A 22959-nucleotide genomic window follows, 5' to 3' on the forward strand; every position below is an offset into this window, starting at 1 on the left:
CGCCCAAACAGGGACAAATAGGGACCTGAAGAGACCTGCAGGGACAAGTAGGGATGAATAGAGATGAATAGGGAAGAAAAGGGCCTTGAAGGGACTTGAAGGGACTTGCAGGGACTCACAGGGACTAACAGGGACCTACAGGGACCATAAACAATGAAAGTCTGCTGGAGCTGAAGAAGTGAAACTGATCAGACAAATGAGAAACTCCGGGATGAGTCTGCCAGCAGTGGATATAAGGCCAGTGCCCTAAAGAGGTACTGGTCAGCGTCCTAAAGAGGTACAGAGAATGGGAAATTTTTGAATTAAGGTAACATGGGGCAGAATTTGTTTTTTCTGTTTTGTTTGGAATTTGTTATGTTCTGAATTTCAAAATTTGAGAGTCTTTTGCCCCACCCACAACTCCTATCAAGGTTGGTGAACAGGAGAGGGAGGATGAAAACTTGCCTGTACCACTCCCTCCAGCAGCAGGAACACCTGGAAGTGCAGGATTAGACCTCCCAGTCAGAGAACAGGTTACATTAGTTGGAGGAGACAAACCCATCAAGATTCCCACTGGTATTTGTAGACCTTTGCCAACAGGATATATGGGATTAATTTTAGGCAAAACTCAACTTACAGGATATTCCTGTAGTCTGAGGAGTTGCTGATTCAGATAATGAGGAGAAATTCTAGTAGTGGTGATGTTGCAAGATCTTTGGGTTTTTGAACCAGGAGAATATATTGCTCAACTGTTGCTTATTACCTGGAAATTGAACCCTTCTCCACGAAGGGAGAAACGAGGGAATCAAGGATTTGGAAGTACAACTACATGGCAAATTTATCTATCAGAACCCATAGCATCTAATAGACCCACCTGTACAGTGTAAATTAAAGGAAAGAAGTTTTATCGGCTTATGGCTATGGGAGCTAATGTGTCATTAATATCTAAGAACAATTGACCCCCATCCTGACCTCTGCAATTAACTTCTACATCCCTAGAAGGAGTAGGAACAGCTCAAAGTGTTCAAAAGAGTGCTGAGATTTTACCCTGTCTCAGACCGGTCAGGTACTTTTCAACCTTATGTTGCAAATATGTTAATCTATGGGGTTGAGATTTACTTAGAGCATGGGATATGAGACTTACAAATGAAACTATTGACAAACCAGGATTTAAAATGTTAAAAAAAAAAAAAGGGGGGGTATCAGAGCGGAAAAGGCTTAGGAAAGTCCATATAAGGAAACCCTGATCCTATATCAATAACTGAAGAAAGAGATGAAAAAGGGCTAGGTCATCAGGATTTCTGATGGGGGTCATTGGTATTTCTCCTCCACCCACTGTTTTGCCGTTAGAGCGGCTGACTGACAAACCTGTATGGGTGGTTCAATATCCTCTATCACAGGAGAAACTGATTCAACTCCATCAGTTAGTAGAAGAGCAATTGGAAGCAGGACATATGGAAGAGTCAGCCCTTGAAATTCACCAGTATTTGTGATTCCAAAACAGTCAGGTAAATGGCGATTGCTACATGATTTGAGAGCTATTAATGCACAGATTAAACCAATGGGCACATTATAGCAGGGTCTGCCATCCCTGGCAGCCATTCTAAGAGACTGGCCTCTCGTGGTGGTAGACCTTGGGGAATTTTTTTTTTTTTTTTTTTTTTTTTGGTATACTATTGCACAAGAAGGATAAACCTCAATTTATTTTCTCTGTGCCTTCTGTTAATCCTTGATTTGCTTTCTCTATGCCTTCTGTTAATCAGAAAGAGTCTGTCTCTCATTATCAGTGGAAAGTTTTTGGTAGATTTACTAACATGGAGATGAGGGTATGCTTATGTTTTTACAGGAGATGGACAAACCATGTGGATACCCTCAAGGTGTGTGTGACCATGGAAGGGGAGACTGGGATTCCAACCATGGGCCTGGTTCTCCCAATGGAAGCCATGAGCCAGCTGAATCTATGCGAAGATGGCATGAGGACCGACTGGAGTCACACTGGCATCAATCTCCATAACATAGGGACAGATCTTATTCAATTAATTCGAAGACAGAAAGGGGGAGATGTTGGAGGCTGAAAGAATGAGTGTTGTGATCAACTCAGTATACCACTGGAGTAAACAGCAAACTGTTCTCATTAAAGTAGGTTGTTGGCAAACTGAGAAACTGCGTCTGCCGCCAAGAAGGAATGCTGAGGGCAGTCACACCCCAGGCACAAATGTTTCTTGTAATTAGGCACATCTGAAGCCTGTTTGCAATAATGTGAACCTGTGATCAATCAAGCAGCTGACCAATCATTAGCTTCTCCTCCCTGCTCTTTTACCCAATAAATATGAAGGGCTGTAGAAGCTCAGGGCCTTTGCTAACTAGAAGAAAGGAGCCCTCTGACCCCTTCTTTAAAACAGATTTATTTTGCCTTTGTTTTCATTTCTGTGTTCGTCCCCCTTCATTCAGTCCTGTGGTAACTGTGAAAGGAACATGGAGCATAAATGGATGAAGGAGAGAAATTGAGGGGGAGTTGGCTTATGGGTTTGCCTCCTATTGTTCTGCCTGTACGTCAACGTTGCGTCCTTGAGGAAGGAAAGAGCACAAATGAGCATGGGGTGAAGGAGGAATGTAAATCCTTGGGCTCCCCTACTCTCTTATCACCTACATCCAGAATTCAGAGCCTTTTCTTATTATCATACATCAAGCATTGCTTGGCCACCGTTAACTTTAATATTGGGTGTCCCCTTGCCAAAGGAAATTTAGGAAGGTATATGTGGCTCTGCCCAGATAAACCTCTTTATTGTGGCCCTGAAGATCCTCTTTGAGTCCTTCCAAAGAAGGAAGGATTGGAGTATCAGCTGTAGGAAACTGAAATCCAATCCCATCTCCAATTACAACAGCCTCCAGATGAGTCCGAGAGTTCTCCACACTCATTTCTCCTCCATTCTCCATTTCCTACTCCATCATCTCCATCTCCATCTTCTCCATCATCCCCATCTTCATCATCATCTCCATCTCCATCATCTGCATCTCCATCATCATCTCCATCTCCATCTCCAACATCTCCATCTCCATCTCCGTCATCATCTATCATCTCCAATCTCCATCTCCATCTCCGAAGTTACACCCACTTCCTCTAAATTTGGCGCCATGGGAACTACACTGCCCAGAATGCGCCGCGCCCGGAGGCGCGATGCTTGGCCAATGAAAAGAGGCCTGCCCGAACGTGCGACGCGCAATGGGCGGGACTCCTCGCGTCTCCCCTGGGCGGTCACTTTCGCCGCTCTCAGGAGAACTCAGCCTGGTGGAAGCTGATTGTGAGCTGAGGCGACCAGCCTCGGAAGGCACGGTGGCTCCGCCTTCTGTTCTTGCCGCTCAGAGGCGGGTCTGAGGCTCACTGGCGGCGCCCAGGGTGGCCCGGGCCCTCTCCTCGGTTGTTGTCTCCCAGCCCGCTCTACCCACAGGCTCGGATGGCGGCGGCCCAGCTAAGGGACCCCGCTCAGGTGAGCGCCGCGTCCTCCCGGCCTCCCCGGAATCCTAAAGCCCTGTGAGGGCCGCCTGCTCAGGTCCCCGGGTGCAGAACTGTGGGGCGTTCGTGGGCGGGGTCCCGTTTCTGACACGCAGTGTGATGGGGTGGCAATGGAGGGCAAGGGGTCCGGCTCGCAGAGGTGTGAGGCGCACTCAGCGAGTCCCGAACTTGAGGCCTCCTGGTGTCCGTAGTAGGCAGCTTAGGAAGGGACCAGTCGCGTGTGGAGCGACGGCCCGAGGAGCTGCGCTTTCATCCTGAGGGGCCACAGTGGCCGCGGAGGGCTGGAGACAGAAGAGTGACACGATCTGTTTCTCCTAAGTTTGCCAAAGGCCTCTGAAGGCAAAACAGACTGGGATGGGGATGAGGGGGGTGAAGACAGACATGTGAGTAGATAAATTCAGTAGATTAGTGGAGAGTCTACTGGGACTGGGCCAGAGAGGAGGGGAAGTGATCAGATCTTGGATGGATTTCAAAAACTGAGCAGGCGGGAATTCCTGTTGCATCAGATGTGACTGTGAAAGAAAGTAGGGAATGAAGAGCCATTCTGGATTTTTATTTGTATTTTTGTTTGTTCCTGAATATGAGGAAGGATGGAGATGGGGAAGGCTGTGCAGGGAGTAGGTTTTGGGCATGGTTTCCTGAGAAGTCCCAGAGTGGAGGTATCGTGTCCACATGGGCAGCTGGAAGGCCTGGGGCTCCTATTTAGGAGGGAGAATCTTAAGGTTTTCTTTCAGTTGGTCCCTGAGGTGAGGGAAGGGAGAGATGGGCCTGTAGGCCGGGGCAGCCTCTACAGCCTGGGGTTTTGTGGTCTGAAGTGGTTCTGTCTGGTGTCTGCAGGAATGGAGGGTTATAGAGTATAAAAACCCAGGACTAGATGGAGACTGCAGTGTTGGGTAGTATATAGGTTTGCCACTCCAGGCTCAGCAGTTCCTCATGTCCAGTCCATGTGGAGAAAAGGAAAGGTCAGCCAGGCTGGTGGAGCAGCCCTTTGGTGCCTGAGTTTCCCTAGCCATCAGCACAGGAGGGATGATCAACTGCTCCAGTAGAAGGGCTCTCAGCAGGATTGCCTTCAGGGGAGTATATAGCAGGCAGCCAGACTACCAAAAGGAAGCCCACATTTTCTTTCTTTCTTTCTTTCTTTTTATTTTTTGAGACAGAATTCTGCTGTTGTGATCTGCCCACCTCGGCCTCCCAAAGTGTTGGGATTACAGGCTTGAGCTACTGTGCCTAGCCAGAAACCCATATTTTTAAAACCTGCCAGTTTATTTGCACTGAAAATGTTGACAGAAGCATTAATTATGTGTACAGTAGGAGTTGATACTTAGTCCTAGACACATAAGTATGAGTTTGATACAAACAATAGTCCTATTGAGTGAATACCATTATTATTGTCGTGTTGCAGATGGCAACACCAAGGCACAGGGAAGTTGAGCATTTTTCCAAGGGCACACAACAGGTAACAGGTATCACTAAGAACCAAAGCCCAGATTGTAGATAGTCAGGCGCACCTGACTCCAGGCTAGACAAGGGGGCTTGGAAGATCCTTTGGCAACATCACTGTCTGGTTCTCATGGCCTTGATTTTCCATAGGTTCTTGTGACTGCAGAGTTACTTACATACCATGAGGAGGTAAGTGGAGGATGTCTCAGGTCTTCACCCTGCTCAACTCCTACCTACATGGTCTTCAGAATCGTAGTGTCTTGAGACTCCTTGCTTGCTATTCTCCCTACCCTTCCATTTGAGTTCCCTGGAAAACAGTCATACAGTCAGGGTCCTGAGTCCAGACTATATTATTATTATTTATTTATTTATTTTTGAAATGGAATTTAGCTCTTGTTGCCCAGGCTGGAGTGCAATGGTGCGATCTCGGCTCATTGCAACCTCCGCCTCCTGAATTCAAGCGATTTTCCTGTCCGAGCCTCCCGAGTAGCTGGGATTAGAGGCACGTGCTGTCATGCCTGGCTAATTTTGTGTTTTTAGTAGAGATGGGGTTTCTCCATGTTGGTCAGGCTGGTCTCGAACTCCCGATCTCAGTTGATCTGCCCGCCTCTGCCTCCCAAACTGCTGGGATTTTAGGCATGAGCCACCACGCCTGGCCCAGATTATATGTTATATGGAGAGGTTCTCATTTCTGGCAACCAATGACAGGAGGTTTAGAAGGCATAGTGATCAACTTGAGAAAATACATGGATTTAAGTTTGAGCTGGAAATGCTTAGGCAACCTTAGATCTCCATTATAACTGGGGGAAGCATCAGCAAGTATAAGGCAGACCTGAAGTGGTTGAATGAGGAGCTGGGCCTCTATTCTTTGTATTTTTGTTTGTTTGTTTGTTCCTGAATATCAGGAAGGATGGAAATGGGGAAGGCTACGCAGGGATTATGGCCCAGTCTTTTTTTTTTTTTTTTTTTTTTTTTTTTGAGACGGAGTCTTGCACTGTCACCCAGACTGGACTGCAGTGGCGCATCTCGACTCCCTGCAAGCTCCGCCTCCCGGGTTCACGCGATTCTCCTGCCTCAACCTCCTGAGTAGCTGGGACTACAGGCGCCCACCACCATGCCCAGCTAATTTTCTTTTTTGTATTTTTAGTAGAGACGGGGTTTCACCGTGTTAACCAGGATGGTCTCGGATCTCCTGACCTCGTGATCCACCTGCCTCGGCCCCCCAAAGCGCTGGGATTACACGTGTGAGCCACCGTGCCCGGCCTGGAGTCTGTGTTTTTTAAGTAGATATGAGCAGATTTTCTAAAGTGTAGGGTGGGAGAAAGAGGTTAATGGTAAGAGTAATCTTCAGTGGGAATAATTAAGTTAGGTTTTGGCCATGTTGATATGAGATGTTCCAGAGACCCTTGAGTGGATTCATTGAGTGGGCACCTGGACAGAGAATTCTAGAATTCAGGTGAAGGGTTCAGATTGGAAATACACACGATACAGTTGGTGTGTGCACCAAATGGAGTAGTGGAGCAGATTTAGGAGGGAGCATCTTGAGGTCCTATTTGTAATGCCATTAGGTAATAAGGGAGAATAGGGGCGAAGAACTCATTCTCTTGCTTGGATACCTGGATGGGAGTGGTAGGCTTCACAAGAACATGAGGGAGAATGGTGGCCATGGGGAAGGGGATGTAGGGGTGAGGAGGGTCTGATTGGTGGCCAAAGTTCCTGTGGGGGTAGACATGAGATGGACATGAAGATGACGCTATAATGACGTAAGATGACAGGAAGGCAGGCACTGCTGCTTATTCATCCTACTGTGGGATTACAAGGCTTTTGTTCTTACCTGGGACCTGGGGAGCTTCTCAGGCTGCTGGATTAGCTCAAGATCAAATGAGGTCATCTGGGAGAATTGCTGGGCCTGGTTTGGGAGACTTGGGCTTCTTTTTTTTAATTTTAATTTTTATTTATTTATTATTATTATTTTTTTTGAGATGGAATTTCATTCTTGTTGCCCAGGCTAGAGTGCAATGGCAAGATCTTGGCTCACAGCAACCTCCGCCTCCCGGGTTCAAGCTGTTCTCCTGCCTCAGCCTCCCAAGTACCTGGGATTACAGGCATGTGCCACCACGCCCAGCTAATTTTGTATTTTTTGTAGAGATCGGGTTTCTCCATGTTGGTCAGACTGGTCTCGAGCTCCTGACCTCAGGTGATCCACCTGCCTCGGCCTCCGAAAGTGGTGGGATTACAGGCGTGAGCTACCACACCCGGCCTGGCCTGCGATTCTAATGAGAGTCAGAGGGAGGCTGACATTGGGAAGGGACAGCTTCTCAACACAGATATGGAAGAGTGCCAAAGGTGTCCAGATATGCGTGCAATTCCAAGTAGCTGAAGGTGAAGCAACAAAAAGAGCCAGGTAGGGAGGCCTTCAAAGTGGGGCTGAGGGTTGCCCCTGGCAGTCAGTGCCACTGGAGATCTAGGATGGGATGGAGTTCTGATTGCATTTGGTAAGTGCCCTCTGGATGCCATGTGTAGACTAGAATATGGTGACACTAGCGGAGGCACATAAGGTGGTGTAGGGGCCACTGAATGTGGTACAGAGTATGTGCACATTCTAGTGAGTGTAAACAGATATCCGCCGGACCTTGTACTGGGGGATTCAGGGAGAGCAGTGACACAAATTTGATTGTATTTGGGAAACACAATCTGGGGGATCCAAGGTGAGTTGTCTGGCAAGAGAAGAGTGGGACTCTGCATACCATGCCCAGAGCTGAAATGGACTATATCTGCCTACCTGCCTGTGCTTGCTCAGTGGGAACATGTGGAGAGAGTGGGCATCAGTGGTTCTGGGGCAGGGTCTCTCCTCTGAGATGGGGATTGAGGAAGAGGGTGAGCAGGGATGGATGTTTAGGGGGATGCCTAAATTCCCCAGTAAGGAGGCCACAGATAAACTCAACTCTGTCCATCTTAGCAGGGCTATGTGACCTTTGAGGACGTGGCTGTCTACTTCTCCCAGGAGGAATGGAGATTGCTTGATGAGACTCAGAGGCTCCTCTACCGCAATGTGATGCTGGAGAACTTTTCACTTCTGGCCTCTCTGGGTAAGGTTCTCACAGCCCACCCCAGCATCCTGGGCTGGGTTCGTCTCTTCCTCCTTTTCCTAGGGACAGGTCTATTCTTCCCGAAGCTGAATTGTGGGCACTCATTCCTTCTCCAGGATCCTGAAGTAGCTATTTTAATCAGACTTGGCTGCGTATACTACCACCTTCTCTCCCCGAGCTGCCCCAGAGCTGTGCAGGAAAGGGTTTGGGGTTAACGAGCCTTGCAGTCAACTTGATGGAACTTAACCCTGGTGGCCTCTCTGTGGCCTGGTGACACTGTGCAGATCTGTGGTAATTCTATTCCCCTACAGTTCTGCCTGCCTCCTCTAGCCAACATACCTGGGTGTCTGTCTGTGCCAGCAATTGAGTCACCAATGTGATTGCTGTTTGACTGGGTTGTTCCTGTAAGACCCTCCTCCAAGGTTCTTTCTGTACTATTTTGTTTTCTTTCTGTGATGGGATAAGTCATTCTGGCTCAGTGCTGCCACTCACCTGTTGTTTTCCTTAGGACTTGCATCTTCTAAGACCCATGAAATAACCCAGCTGGAGTCATGGGAGGAGCCCTTCATGCCTGCTTGGGAAGTTATGACTTCAGCCATACCGAGAGGTACTTGGTGGGTGGAGCTCAGGGAGGTATGAACTCGGGGATGGGTTCATATCATACCAGGAGTCTTTCCAGTGGGCCCAGATATTTTGATACCAAGGCAAGGGATCATCGCTGATATCTGTCTTTTCTTCCTCAGTCACCCATTTATATCTATTCTGATAATTGACCCGGGGCCATTCCCCACCTCTCTGTCCTCCATGTTTCACCCAATCCTCAGCAGCACCTTTCAGCAGTGGCTTTCACTGAATGTGTGGTGAGGTGGGAGCTTATCCTTGCATAGTGCGTGGACACCAACTATTTCGTTCCATTTGGTTTTTTTTTTTTTTTGAGACAGAGTCTCCCTCTGTTGTCCAGGCTGGAGTGCAGTGGCTTGATCTTGGCTCACTGCAAGCTCCTCCTATCAAGTTCATGCCATTCTCCTGCCTCAGCTTCCTGAGTAGCTGGGACTACAGGCGCCTGCCACCACGCCCGGCTAATTTTTTGTATTTTTAGTAGAGACTGAGTTTCACCATGTTAGCCTGAATGGTCTTGATCTCCTGACCTTGTGATCCACCTGCCTTGACCTCCTGAAATGCTGGGATTACAGGCATGAGCCACCGCGCCCATCCTGCAGTTGATTTTTTCTGGACGTGGACATAACCTTCTGTGCCATGTTCCTGTGTCTCCAGCAGCCAAAGTCCTGTGGAAAGCGATTTGCAGTGGATTTTGTTGGGGACGCTGCCTCTCCTCCCTGTGCTACACCCCATCCTTGCATCTTTGGTGCTCATGAGGCCTCCCCAAATCTGTGATCTACCCAGGTTCAGCACTGCACAGCAGGCCCTTCCCCACCAAGCGGTAGCCCCCTCATTCTGCCAGCAGTCCCAGGCACTAATTACTGGGTGTGTCAAACACTTTTGTGAGAGTGCTGTCTCCTCACACCAAAGACTACGTTTACTGCATCAACATTTCTCTTCTTTCAGGTTGTTGGCATGGAGCCGAGGCCGAGGAGGCCCCTGAGCAGAGTGCTTCTGTAAAAGTGCCCAGTTCAAACGTTCAGCAACACCAGAAGCAGCACTGTGGAGAAAAACCCTTAAAAAGACAAGAGGGCAGGGTCCCAGTTTTGAGGAGTTGCAGAGTCCACCTATCAGAGAAGTCCTTGCAAAGCAGAGAAGTTGGGAAGGACCTCCCGACCAGCTCAGGTGTTCTCAAGCACCAGATGACTCACACGGGAGAGAAGTCACATAGGAGCTCCAAAAGTAGGGAGGCCTTTCATGCTGGAAAAAGGCATTACAAATGCAGTGAGTGTGGGAAAGACTTTGGTCAGAAATATTTACTTGTTCAGCACCAGAGACTACACACTGGGGAAAAGCCTTATGAATGCAGTGAATGTGGGAAGTTATTTAGCCATAAGTCCAACCTTTTTATACACCAAATAGTTCACACTGGAGAAAGGCCTTATGGGTGTAGTGACTGTGGAAAATCCTTTAGCCGTAATGCTGACCTCATTCAACACCAGAGAGTTCACACTGGAGAAAAGCCTTTTACATGCAGTGAATGTGGAAAAGCTTTCAGGCATAATTCCACACTTGTTCAGCATCACAGAATCCACACTGGAGTAAGGCCTTATGAGTGCAGTGAATGTGGAAAATTGTTTAGTTTCAACTCCAGCCTCATGAAACATCAGAGAGTTCACACTGGAGAAAGACCTTATAAGTGCAGTGAATGTGGAAAATTCTATAGCCACAAGTCCAGCCTTATCAATCATTGGCGTGTTCACACTGGAGAAAGGCCTTATGAGTGCAGCGAATGTGGGAAATTTTTTAGCCAAAGTTCAAGCCTAATGCAACATCGAAAAGTTCACACTGGAGAAAAGCCTTTTAAGTGCAATGAATGTGGGAGATTCTTTAGTGAGAATTCTAGCCTGGTTAAACATCAGAGGGTTCACACTGGAGCAAAGCCTTATGAGTGCAGGGAATGTGGGAAATTTTTTCGCCATAGCTCCAGTCTTGTTAAACATCGAAGGATTCACACTGGAGAAATACAGTGATTGTAGGAAATCCTTTAGCCAGCATTTCAACCTACTTCAACACCAGAAAGTTCACAGGGGAAAAAAGTCGTGAAGGTAACAAATGGAAATCCATTAGCTACACTTCCAAACTCCTTCAACACTGGACAGGCAGTTCACAGAGTGGACAATGTAGTGAATATGGTGAAAGGCCTCAGCCAAAGGCCTAACCCTATTCAACACCAGAAAGTTTAGACTGGAGAAAGGCCTTAGACTGTCACTGATTCAATATGATTCCCCTTGCCTGGCACGGTGACTCACACCTGTTAATCCTACCACTTTGGGAGGCTGAAGCAGGCGGATCACAAAGTCAGAACATCGAGACCATCCTGGTTAACACGATGAAACCCTGTCTCTGCTAAAAATACAAAAAATTACCAGGCGTGGTGGCAGGCACCTGTAGTCCCAGCTACTCAGGAGGCTGAGGCAGGAGAATGGCGTGAACCCAGGAGGTGGAATTTGCAGTGAACCAAGATCACGCCACTGCACTCCATCCTGGGTGACAGAGCGAGACTCCGTCTCAAAAAAAAAAAAAAAAAAAACCCGGGCGTGGTGGCAGGCACCTGTAGTCCCAGACTTGGGAGGCTGAGGCAGGAGATTCACTTGAACCTGGGAGGCGGAGATTGCATGGAGCCAAGATCGCGCCACTGCGCTCCAGCTTGGGTGACTGAGCGAGACTTCGTCTCAAACAAACAAACAAAAAACCCAGAAACTCTGAGGATGATCTTTATGAGGGAGCTGGCAATTGAATGTCATTCATCTAAATATGCACACTGGAGGCAGAATGAGAATTCCTGACAGATTGTCCCTCCTGAGAAGATAGCCCTCTGCCTTGGAGCTCCAGAGAGAGGGAGCCCTGTATTCTTGGCTGTACCATTCGAATGGAGTTTTAATCTCGCTGAGTTTGGAGTTGGGGGAGGAAAGGAGTTGTCTTGGTTCAGATGTGACTGACTTTTGCTGTTCTTATGAATGTTAGATCTTCTTTAATAAATATTTATTTGCTGTACACCCTTATGACCATTTCCAGAGACTGAATTGTGTTTTTATAATTTTCACCAGTTTGGCTGTGTAACAGGGCTGCAAAGCTCCTCAGTTATTCTGTAAGTTGATCCAAATGTTTGAAATTTTACTTGCCAAATTGTGTTCTAAATGGTTAGCATTTCATATTCCCTCCTGGAATATATTAGGTTTTCCATTTCTTCACATTACTGACAATTTATATGTATGGAAATCATAGGCCATTCATTTTAGCCATTTTACTAAATGTGCACTAGTATTTCATTGTAGATCTTAATTTGTGTTTTTCCGATGACTTAGTTTTCAGCATTTTTTAATGTGCTTATTTGTCACTCATATATCTTCGTTAGTAAAATGTCTGTTGGTATTTTTTGCCTGTTTTTTAAAATATTTGGTTGGTTGCAAGTTCTTAATATTTCTGAAGACAAATTCCTTATTTGATATAAGCGTTGGGAATATTTTTTCATTGTCTGTGGCTTTTGTTTTCTTTTTTAAAATTTAGAGGAGTGGTCTTGCTATGTTACATAGACTAGTCTCTTAACTCCTGGCCCCAAGTGGTCATCCTGCCTCAGCCTCCCAAAGTGCCACGGTACAGGCATGAGCCACCATGCTTGACCTTGTTTTCAGTTCTTAACAGTATCTTTCCTAAAGCAGATTGTCTTAATTTTATGAAGCCCAGTTTATCCATGTATTATTTTATTCAATGTGTATTTGGTGTTGTATTCTCATACTATACCATATCTTCGCCTATAAGTAAAACCCTTATGTGAGTATGCTACTGTAGTCTTAAGAATCTTTTTAAATAACCAACTTCTGAAACATTTGTAGGTTTAACCTACAAATAAAGAATTCAATTTATATAGATAAAGAATTCAATTTGGCCGGGCGCGGTGGCTCAAGCCCGTAATCCCAGCACTTTGGGAGGCCGAGACGGGTGGATCACGAGGTCAGGAGATCCAGACCATCCTGGTCTAAACTGTGAAACCCCGTCTCTACTAAAAAAAATACAAAATACTAGCCGGGCGAGGTGGCGGGCGCCTGTAGTCCCAGCTACTCGGGAGGCTGAGGCAGGAGAATGGTGTAAACCGGGCAGGCGGAGCTTGCAGTGAGCCGAGATCGCGCCACTGCACTCCAGCCTGGGCGACAGAGCTAGACTCCGTCTCAAAAAAAAAAAAAAAAAAGGAATTCAATTTATATAGATAATGTGTACATACTCCATATCTTTTGTGAGATATCCTAGCAGGCAGTGGCATTCCAGTAGCTTTGAGCATATTTAATGCCCAGTTATTGGTTTGTATAATTTTTTAATAAAAGGAACCAGAACTCCTTATAGAAGAGGCTGTTTACTGATTGTGGCAGAAAAGATACAACATGAGTCAAGGAAATATTGCATTGGAAACTAAAGAGATGCTCACAGAATAATGTTGATGTATTAGCTTTCTATTGCTATCCTGACAAATCACCACAAACTTGTGGTTTAAACAATACAAATATATTATCTTACAGTTCTTTAGGTCATAAGTATAATAGAGACATAACTGGGTTAAAATCAAAGTGTTGTCATGATTGTGTTCCTTTCTAGAGTCTCACGGAGGATCTGTTTCTTGCTTATTTTGAGTTGTTAGCATATTTAAGTTTTTTGTGGTTGTAGGACTGAGGTTCCTTTTTCTTGATGGCATCAACTGAGGGTCATTCCTAAAACATGTAAGAACTTTTATGAAATATTAAAGGAAGAAGTAATACCAATTATACACAGACTCTTCCAAAAAGAGAAAGGTTCAAACACTTCTGAACTACATGAAAGTTAGCATTAACAGGACACCAAAGAGGCAATGACATTAAACAAAACTGTAGACCAATCACCACATGAATATAGACAGAGTCTTAACAAAATTTTAGCGAATTGAGGCACTCATCCTTCAAATCGCCTCACTGGGGTCTCTTCCAAGCATACTTCCCTTTCTTTCTTGTTGTAAAGCCTTTTTTTTTTTGGGGGGGACGGAGTCTTGCTCTGTCGCCCAGGCTGGAGTGCAGTGGCCGGATCTCAGCTCACTGCAAGCTCCGCCTCCCGGGTTTACGCCATTTTCCTGCCTCAGCCTCCGGAGTAGCTGGGACTACAGGCACCCGCCACCTCGCCCGGCTAGTTTTTTGTATTTTTAGTAGAGACGGGGTTTCACCATGTTAGCCAGGATGGTCTCGATCTCCTGACCTCGTGATCCGCCCGTCTCGGCCTCCCAAAGTGCTGGGATTACAGGCTTGAGCCACCGCGCCCGGCCGTTGTAAAGCTTTTTTAAATAAACTTGCACTCATGCTAAAACAAAACAAAAAGACATTTAGCAAATTGAATCCCTCCATATACAAACAATAATAAATCATAACCTAGTGAGGTTTATCAAGAATTCAAGTTTGATCCAACAATTTAAACTCTATTAGTGTAATCTATGTTAACAGACTAAAATAAAAATCTCAAAAATGTAATTAAAGCATTTTAGAAAATTCGAAACTAGGTTATGATAAACTCTGCAAACTAGAACAAGACTGATTTTCTCCACCTATTGCTGCACATCTATGAAAAACAAACAGCTAACAGCACATTTGACATATATGTGATCAAATATTTGATAAGCTGATTTTCTCCAACATTGGGAATAACACAAATGTCAACATTCATTTCTCATTAAAAAAATTTTTTTTATTACACATGTTCTAGGGTACATGTGCACAACGTGCAGGTTTGTTACGTATGTATACATATGCAATGTTGGTGTGCTGCACCCATCAACTCATCATTTACATCAGGTATAACTCCCAATGCCATCCCTCCCCCCTCCCCCCTCCCCACAATAGGCCCCGGTGTGTGATGTTCCCCTTCCTGTGTCCAAGTGATCTCATTGTTCAATTCCCACCTATGAGTGAGAACATGCGGTGATTGGTTTTCTGTTCTTGCAATAGTTTGCTGAGAATGATGATTTCCAGCTGCATCCATGTCCCTACAAAGGACACAAACTCATCCTTTTTTATGGCTGCATAGTATTCCGTGGTGTATATGTGCCACATTTTCTTTTTTTTTTTTTTTTTTTTTTTTGAGACGGAGTCTCGCTCTGTCACCCAGGCTGGAGTGCTGTGGCCGGATCTCAGCTCACTGCAAGCTCCGCCTCCCGGGTTCACACCATTCTCCTGCCTCAGCCTCCCAAGTAGCTGGGACTACAGGCGCCGCCACGTTGCCCGGCTAGATTTTTGTAGTTTTTAGTAGAGACGGGGTTTCACCGTGTTAGCCAGGATGGTCTCGATCTCCTGACCTCGTGATCCGCCCGTCTCGGCCTCCCAAAGTGCTGGCATTACAGGCTTCAGCCACCGCGCCCGGCCAATGTGCCACATTTTCTTAATCCAGTCTGTCACTGATGGACATTTGGGCTGATTCCAAGTCTTTGCTATTGTGAATAGTGCCGCAATAAACATATGTGTGCATGTGTCTTTATAGCAGCATGATTTATAATCCTTTGGGTATATCCCCAGTAATGGGATGGCTGGGTCATATGGTATTTCTAGTTCTAGATCCTTGAGGAATCACCATACTGTTTTCCATAATGGTTGAACTAGTTTACAATCCCACCAACAGTGTAAAAGTGTTTCTATTTCTCCACATCCTCTCCAGCACCTGTTGTTTCCTGACTTTTTTTTTTTTTGAGACGGAGTCTCACTCTGTCGCCCAGGCTGGAGTGCAGTGGCCGGATCTCAGCTCACTGCAAGCTCCGCCTCCCGGGTTCACGCCATTCTCCTGTCTCAGCCTCCCGAGTAGCTGGGACTACAGGCGCCCGCCACCTCGCCCGGCTAGTTTTTTGTATTTTTTAGTAGAGACGGGGTTTCACCGTGTTAGCCAGGATGTCTCGATCTCCTGACCTCGTGATCCGCCCGTCTCGGCCTCCCAAAGTGCTGGGATTACAGGCTTGAGCCACCGCACCCGGCCGTTTCCTGACTTTTTAATGATTGCCATTCTAACTGGTGTGAGATGGTATCTCATTGTGGTTTTGATTTGCATTTCTCTGATGGCCAGTGGTGGTGAGCACATTTTCATGTGTCTGTTGGCTGTATGAATGTCTTCTTTTGAGAAATGTCTGTTCATATCCTTTGCCCACTTTTTGATGGGGTTGTTTGTTTTTTCTTATAAATTTGTTTGAGTTCTTTGTAGGTTCTGGATATTAGCCCTTTGTCAGATGAGTAGATTGCAAAAATTTTCTCCCATTCTGTAGGTTGCCTGTTCACTCTGATGGTAGTTTCTTTTGCTGTGCAAAAGCTCTTTCATTTAATTAGATCCCATTTGTCAATTTTGGCTTTTGTTGCCGTTGCTTTTGGTGTTTTAGACATGAAATCCTTGCCCATGCCTATGTCCTGAATGGTATTACCTAGGTTTCCTTCTAGGGTTTTAATGGTATTAGGTCTAATATTTAAGTCTCTAATCCATCTTGAATTAATTTTCATATAAAGAGTAAGGAAGGGATCCAGTTTCAGCTTTCTACTTATGGCTAGCCAATTTTCCCAGCACCATTTATTAAATAGGGAATCCTTTCCCCATTTCTTGTTTTTGTCAGGTTTGTCAAAGATCAGATGGCTGTAGATATGTGGTATTATTTCTGAGGGCTCTGTTCTGTTCCATTGGTCTATATCTCTGTTTTGGTACCAGTACCATGCTGTTTTGGTTACTGTAGCCTTGTAGTATAGTTTGAAGTCAGGTAGCGTGATGCCTCCAACTTTGTTCTTTTGACTTAGGATTGTCTTGGTAGTGCGGGCTCTTTTTTGGTTCCATATGAACTTTAAAGCAGTTTTTTCCAATTTTGTGAAGAAAGTCATTTGGTAGCTTGATGGGGATGGCATTGAATCTATAAATTACCTTGGGCAGTATGGCCATTTTCACAATATTGATTCTTCCTATCCATGAGCATGGTATGTTCTTCCACTTGTTTGTGTCCTCTTTTATTTCGGCTCACTGCAAGCTCCGCCTCCTGGGTTCACGCCATTTTCCTGCCTCAGCCTCCCAATTAGCTGGGACTACAGGCGCCTACCACAATGCCCAGCTAATTTTTTGTATTTTTAGTAGAGACGGGGTTTCACCATGTTAGCTAGGATGGTCTGGATCTCCTGACCTTGTGATCTGCCCGCATCAGCCTCCCAAAGTGCTGGGATTAGAGGTGTGAGCCACCGCGCCCAGCCCTCATTCATTTATTTTTTTAAGATGGAGTCTCACTCTGTTGCTCAGGCGGAAGTGCATTGGCACCGTCTCTGCTCACTAAAACCTCCGCTTCCCAGGTGGAAGTGATTATCCTGCTTCAGACTCCCGAGTAACTGGGATTACAGGTGCATGGCACCACACCTGGCTAATTTTTGTATTTTTAGTAGAGACAAGGTTTCACCATGTTGGCCAGGCTGGTGTTGAGCTCCCAATCTCAAGTAATCCGCTAGCCTTGCCCTCCCAAAGTGCTGGGATTGAATTAAGTAAGATGTAAGGGCTCATAAATTTGCTATAAAAAGTAATGGTATTGACATTTCATAATACAGATTCTAATTGCAGAGGTTATATAGATAAATACAAGGAACTTCCACGATTCACCAGGAGTTTTCACATATTAAAATATAAAATGAAAATGCTATAAGTAAACAAGAATATGATCAATGTACTAGCAGAAAATAGAACTTCCAACAAAGAGCTTTTTTTCTCTTTTGAATTTGGTCATTTGTGTAAAACAAACTGAGGGAAACATTTTGTAAATATTAGAAACTTAAAGCCAGCCATTAGATAGTAATGCTTTTCCTTGAAAGATTAATTAATAGGCCGGGCGCGGTGGCTCAAGCCTGTAATCCCAGCACTTTGGGAGGCCGAGATGGGCGGATCACGAGGTCAGGAGTTCAAGACCATCCTGGCTAACACGGTGAAACCCCGTCTCTACTAAAAAATACAAAAAACTAGCCGGGCGAGGTGGCTGGTGCCTGTAGTCCCAGCTACTCGGGAGGCTAAGGCAGGAGAATGGCGTAAACCCGGGAGGCGGAGCTTGCAGTGAGCTGAGATCCGGCCACTGCACTCCAGCCTGGGCGACAGAGCGAGACTCCGTCTCAAAAAAAAAAAAAAAAGAAAGATTAATTAATAAACAATCAATAAAATTTAAGGTATTATTAACTAAACAAACTTTTAAATTAAATATTTTTAAAAATAATTTTTAATGTCAACTGATATTTTAATCCAGATTGAACTAGCTCATGGATTTGTCAGTTTCTTTAAACAAATGCTCAGATTTCTCAGCCTGTCCTAAGAGTGCACCTACAAACTTCCTTTCTAGATTCATAGTCTGCTACTCTACTATCTCTCTACATTCCAAACACATACATTTTCTTCCAACTCCTTAAGGCCATATGGGATCATTCTAGGTGATTTTCCCTCTGTCAGAGAGAATTGGACCCAATTATGTTTCAAAATATATATTTTAAAAAATTTTCCATGTATCCTCATAAAAGTGAGACATTTCTGATAATTCTCTAAAGTTAAAATTTTACTTCTGTAACACTATTTCAAAATTTCCTGAACTTCTCTTCTGAAGATCCTAACGTAATTAGATTGGATAATCTTTGTATAATTGAGATAGTCATTTTTAGTTCTATTATAAGGTCCCCCATGTGGGCAGGAATATAACTGGTGTTATTTGCCATTGCATCCAAAATTTCTACCATTTAATTGTTTGCTACATGTTAACAAATATTGAAATGAATGATTACATGCCATGAAGAAAACAGACTCATAGCACTGTAATCAGATTACAAAATCAATTTGTCTCGGTCCTACAGGCAAAGCAGAATTGAGAGACCCCGGTGTCACTGCTGATGAGCACAAAGGGGTTGAATGCTGTGAAACATGAGACCACTGGCACAGAGATGTTCACCATCCAATGGCCTGGGATTGCAGCTGAAGTCATCCTAAAGTTAACACGCTATAGATTGAATAAAAGGTGAACAAGGAGCAGACCAGGATTAGGGTAGTGTATGTGGCTCTGGCCTCATGGGAAAGTCTGGAGGAGAGTCTGTGATTGTGAATGTGTTGGACTCGCTGCTTGTGCCTGTGCAGGACAAAGACCATGGAGCCACTGGCCCGGACCATGAAAACCAAACTCATAAAGTCGGGGGAAAAATATGTGATTGCATAGAATAAGCCAAATCTGTCTTGAATTGCACAGTAACAGACTCTATAATTCCTTTCTTCATTAAGGTTTTTCCTGTTCAATGGACCAGTCACTATTTTAAGAATACATGTGTTCATCAAGAGATGCAAAATCCAGCACAAGAAACAAGAGAAGCCAATGACCTTTGGGGATCTAATCTTGAAGTCCATCACCTCCATATCCTGGGGTTGAACTTAATAGCTTGGAAGCCATTGAGGAGGCGGATACTGCTGAAGGAAACCCCTGTGCCTAGTCTGTAATAATAAAAGAAAGTTGGCCGGGCGCGGTGGCTCAAGCCTGTAATCCCAGCAGTTTGGGAGGCCGAGACGGGCGGATCATGAGGTCAGGAGATCGAGACCATCCTGGCTAACACGGTGAAACCCCGTCTCTACTAAAAACTACAAAAAACTAGCCGGGCGTAGTGGCGGGCGCCTGTAGTCCCAGCTACCCGGGAGGCTGAGGCAGGAGAATGGCGTGAACCCGGGAGGCGGAGCTTGCAGTGAGCTGAGATCCGGCCACAGCACTCCAGCCTGGGTGACAGAGCGAGACTCCATCTCAAAAAAAAAAATAAAAATAAAAATAAAAATAAAAAAAATAAATAAAAGAAAGTTTACATCCTGCATCATCCAGCAAATATTTTGACCCAAAGGCCTCCATTATTTGAGGTATCCCTTTGTAGGAAAGGACCAAGCAGTTGCCTTAGGCCAGTTGGTTGAGAATCAGGTCTGTGGGTCTCAACTTCTGTCCAGTGAGCAAAGGGAAGCTGTAAAGACAAAAGAGTGAGGAATTTCCCAGGATTCCAATTCCAGTCTGTTCAAGGAAGATTTCAACTTTTCAAACTAAATTACCTGATATCTAGGATGTGTTGATTTCAGTTGAAGTCAGAAGAATAAATAGGGGAAAAAAAAATAGATGTCTTACCATCACCATGGAGAGCACTTTTCTGTGCTTATCCTATTGCATATTCCCCACTTTAATTGAGCATTGACACTTTATGGATACTTGCCCAAAGGCAGTTCCTGAAAAACTGCATTGGAAATAGCCTCAGTGTCCATCTACAAGAGTCTGAGTGAATGAATGACAGCAAAACTACACAACAGATCACCACAACTTTAGAGACTAGTAAAGATCTCTGTATATATGTCCCATCAGTGTTGTTTCAGGATTTTTCCAACACCATTGAAAAATTAGGAAACACCTTGAACACAACACAAAATTTGTGATTGTTCCTCGTTGCTTTGTCTGCAGGAAAGAGATGAATGCAGAAAACTGTACCCAGCTAAAATAAGTTATGTAGGAATATAAAAACTCATGCAAGAACACAATTTGAAAATCTACTGGTAACATCAGTTCACCCAATGGTGTGAGCTAAACCCATCCATATTAGTGTTACACTTTCCATCTGATTTTATGTAATTCTCCTACCACCACTTCACAGTAACTCATAAGCTGCAACCCTTGACTCCCACTTTCACAGGCAAAATTCAGGCTTTTAAAGTAAAGTGCCATATTTATCATATTAATTATTTATTAAATGTTTTACATGTGTAAAATTGTTGTCTTTTTTTTTTTTTTTTGAGACGGAGTCTCGCTCTGTCGCCCAGGCTGGAGTGCAGTGGCCGGATCTCAGCTCACTGCAAGCTCCGCCTCCCGGGTTCACGCCATTCTCCTGCCTCAGCCTCCCGAGTAGCTGGGACTACAGGCGCCCACCAGGTCGCCCGGCTAGTTTTTTGTGTTTTTAGTAGAGACGGGGTTTCACTGTGTTAGCCAGGATGGTCCTGATCTCCTGACCTCGTGATCCGCCCATCTCGGCCTCCCAAAGTGCTGGGATTACAGGCTTGAGTCACCGCGCCCGGCCTGTTGTCTTATTATACTTCTATATTTTATCTTTCACAGATGATATTTTGTGTCTCCCCAAGTCATGTGATTTTATTTTGTATTTTGCATAATTCCATGTTTTTCAAGAATGCATACATTGCATTATTGCAGAACTGACTTAATGGAGTTTCTCCAGGGTATATTTTGCATTGAAAAATTCACATTCCAGAATTGTGTACATATTTTTTGAAGCAAGTAAAAACATAAAAGGACAGAGTGCTGATAGACAAAGGGGACAGAACTGATACTTTATACAATTTTCTTCTGTTATACCTTTGTCTTTTCACAAATTTAAATATTGTTTTTGTTTTGTTTTGTTTTGTTTCGTTTTGAGACAGAGTTTTGCTCTGTTGCCAGGCTGCAGTGCAGTGGCGCAATCTCAGCTCACTGCAACCTCTGCCTCCCGGGTTCAAGTGATTCTCCTGCCTCAGCCTCCCGAATAGTTGGGACAACAGGCCTGCACCACCACACCCAACTAATTTTTTGTATCTTAGTGGAGATGGGGTTTCACCATGTTGGCCAAGATGGTCTTGATCTCCTGACATCGTGATCCACCTGCCTTGGCCACCCAAAGTGCTGTGATTACAGGTGTGAGCCACAGCGCTCAGCCTGTACATAATTTTTTTACAACATTAAATCAAAGTGAAATTTGAAAAATCCATGCAATGAAAGGTGAAATGAACAAAAAAGCGAGTTTGATTGTGTGTCAGCATGATTGCCAATGCAGGCAAGATGTTTTTAAAAAAGGCTTCATGTGGTTTTAAAACTTAGACACATATGTGAACACACACACACACACACACAACTAAATATAAGTAAAAGTAATGAAATCTGAATGAGAACATTGGAAAGGATCATTATCAATATCTTTGTTTTGATATTACAATATAGTCTTGCAAATGTTATCCTGGAAGAAACTAGGTAATATAATGTATACGCAGGATCTTTCCGTATTATTTTTTACAGCTGCATGTAAATCACTGATTATGTCTATACACATTTTCAATTAAAAATTGTATGGGTATATACAAGGCAAAAATATACACAAAAATATGTAAAAGTCATGTCCATAATCATGTTTTGGCAAAATGTATTGCTATTGATACATTGAAAAAATAAGCCTCTTAAAAGTTGGCAATATTACACTAAAATTAGGTAATTTTAAGGAAATATAGAAGCACAATGTAAAACTTTTTTTTTTTTTTTTTTTTTTTTTTTTTTTTTTGAGACGGAATCTTGCTCTGTCGCCCAGGCTGGAGTGCAGTGGCAGGATCTCGGCTCACTGCAACATTCGCCTCCCGGGTTCACACCATTCTCCTGCCTCAGCCTCCTGAGTAGCTGGGACTACAGGCGCCTGCCACCGCGCCCGGCTAATTTTTTGTATTTTTATTAGAGACAGGTTTTCACCGTGTTAGCCAGGATGGTCTCCATCTCCTGACCTCGTGATCCACCCACCTCGGCCTCCCAAAGTGCTGGGATTACAGGCGTGAACCACTGTGCCCGGCACTTAAAACTCTTAAAATACAAGGATCCTGGCTGGGCGCAGTGGCTTATGCCTGTAATCCCAGCACTTTGGGAGGTTGAGGTGGGTGGATCACCTGAGGTCGGGTGTTCGGGAACAGCCTGACCAACATGGAGAAACCCCGTCTCTACTAAAAATACAAAAGTAGCCGGGCATGGTGGCACATGCCTGTAATCCCAGCTACTAAGGAGGCTGAGGCAGGAGAATGGCTTGAACCTGGGAGGTGGAGGTTGCAGTGAGCCAAGATTGTGCTATTGCACTCCAACCTGGGCAACAAGGGCGAAACTCCATCTCAAAAAAAAAATAAATAAATAAAGGGGATCAGAAATAAATAATAGTGGAGAAAACCTATAGCCAAAGATTACATTCATAAGGATATTTTTACAATATAGGCATCTTATTTAATATGACTCCAATCTAAATGGTAATTTTTCTAACCTTTTTCAAGTAATTATAAAATGTCAAAATTATAAACAATTAAAAACTAAAATGAAATGAAGACAATGGGTAGCAACAAAAGCTAATTGCTAAATATGGGGAAAAAAGGCCAGGAGTGGTGGCTCACGCTTGTAATCCCAGCACTTAAAGGCAGGCGAATCACTTGAGGCCAGTTTGAGACCAGCCTGGCCAACATGGTGAAACCCCGTCTCTACTAAAAATACAAAAA

The 22959-nt window shown here is 44.5% G+C and overlaps 1 protein-coding gene across 2 annotated transcripts; it reads left to right on the forward strand.

Annotated features, from left to right (window-relative positions):
- The first annotated feature begins 3198 nt into the window (after window positions 1-3198).
- On the forward strand, window positions 3199-11905 carry LOC104680909 (zinc finger protein 773). Of its 2 annotated transcripts, none has more exons than XM_010387004.2 (4): window positions 3199-3467; window positions 7893-8022; window positions 8531-8629; window positions 11383-11905. In XM_010387004.2, the coding sequence occupies exons 1-4, from the start codon at window positions 3435-3437 to the stop codon at window positions 11469-11471; spliced, it is 351 nt and encodes a 116-aa protein (XP_010385306.2). In that variant the 5' UTR covers window positions 3199-3434; the 3' UTR covers window positions 11472-11905. The 2 variants fall into 2 exon arrangements, with proteins under 2 accessions (XP_010385306.2, XP_030798402.1); XM_030942542.1 differs by lacking the exon at window positions 11383-11905 and adding an exon at window positions 9589-11362.
- The last annotated feature ends 11054 nt before the right edge of the window (window positions 11906-22959 follow it).

Source organism: Rhinopithecus roxellana, chromosome 12 (assembly GCF_007565055.1).
Source record: "Rhinopithecus roxellana isolate Shanxi Qingling chromosome 12, ASM756505v1, whole genome shotgun sequence".
NCBI lineage: Eukaryota > Metazoa > Chordata > Mammalia > Primates > Cercopithecidae > Rhinopithecus > Rhinopithecus roxellana.

Coding starts and splice junctions, on each gene's coding strand:
- LOC104680909 (XM_030942542.1), top strand. CDS start 3,435: ATGGCGGCGGCCCAGCTAAGGGACCCCGCTCAG. Junction 3,468..7,892: donor AGCTAAGGGACCCCGCTCAG/GTGAGCGCCGCG, acceptor TGTCCATCTTAG/CAGGGCTATGTGACCTTTGA. Junction 8,023..8,530: donor TTCACTTCTGGCCTCTCTGG/GTAAGGTTCTCA, acceptor TGTTTTCCTTAG/GACTTGCATCTTCTAAGACC.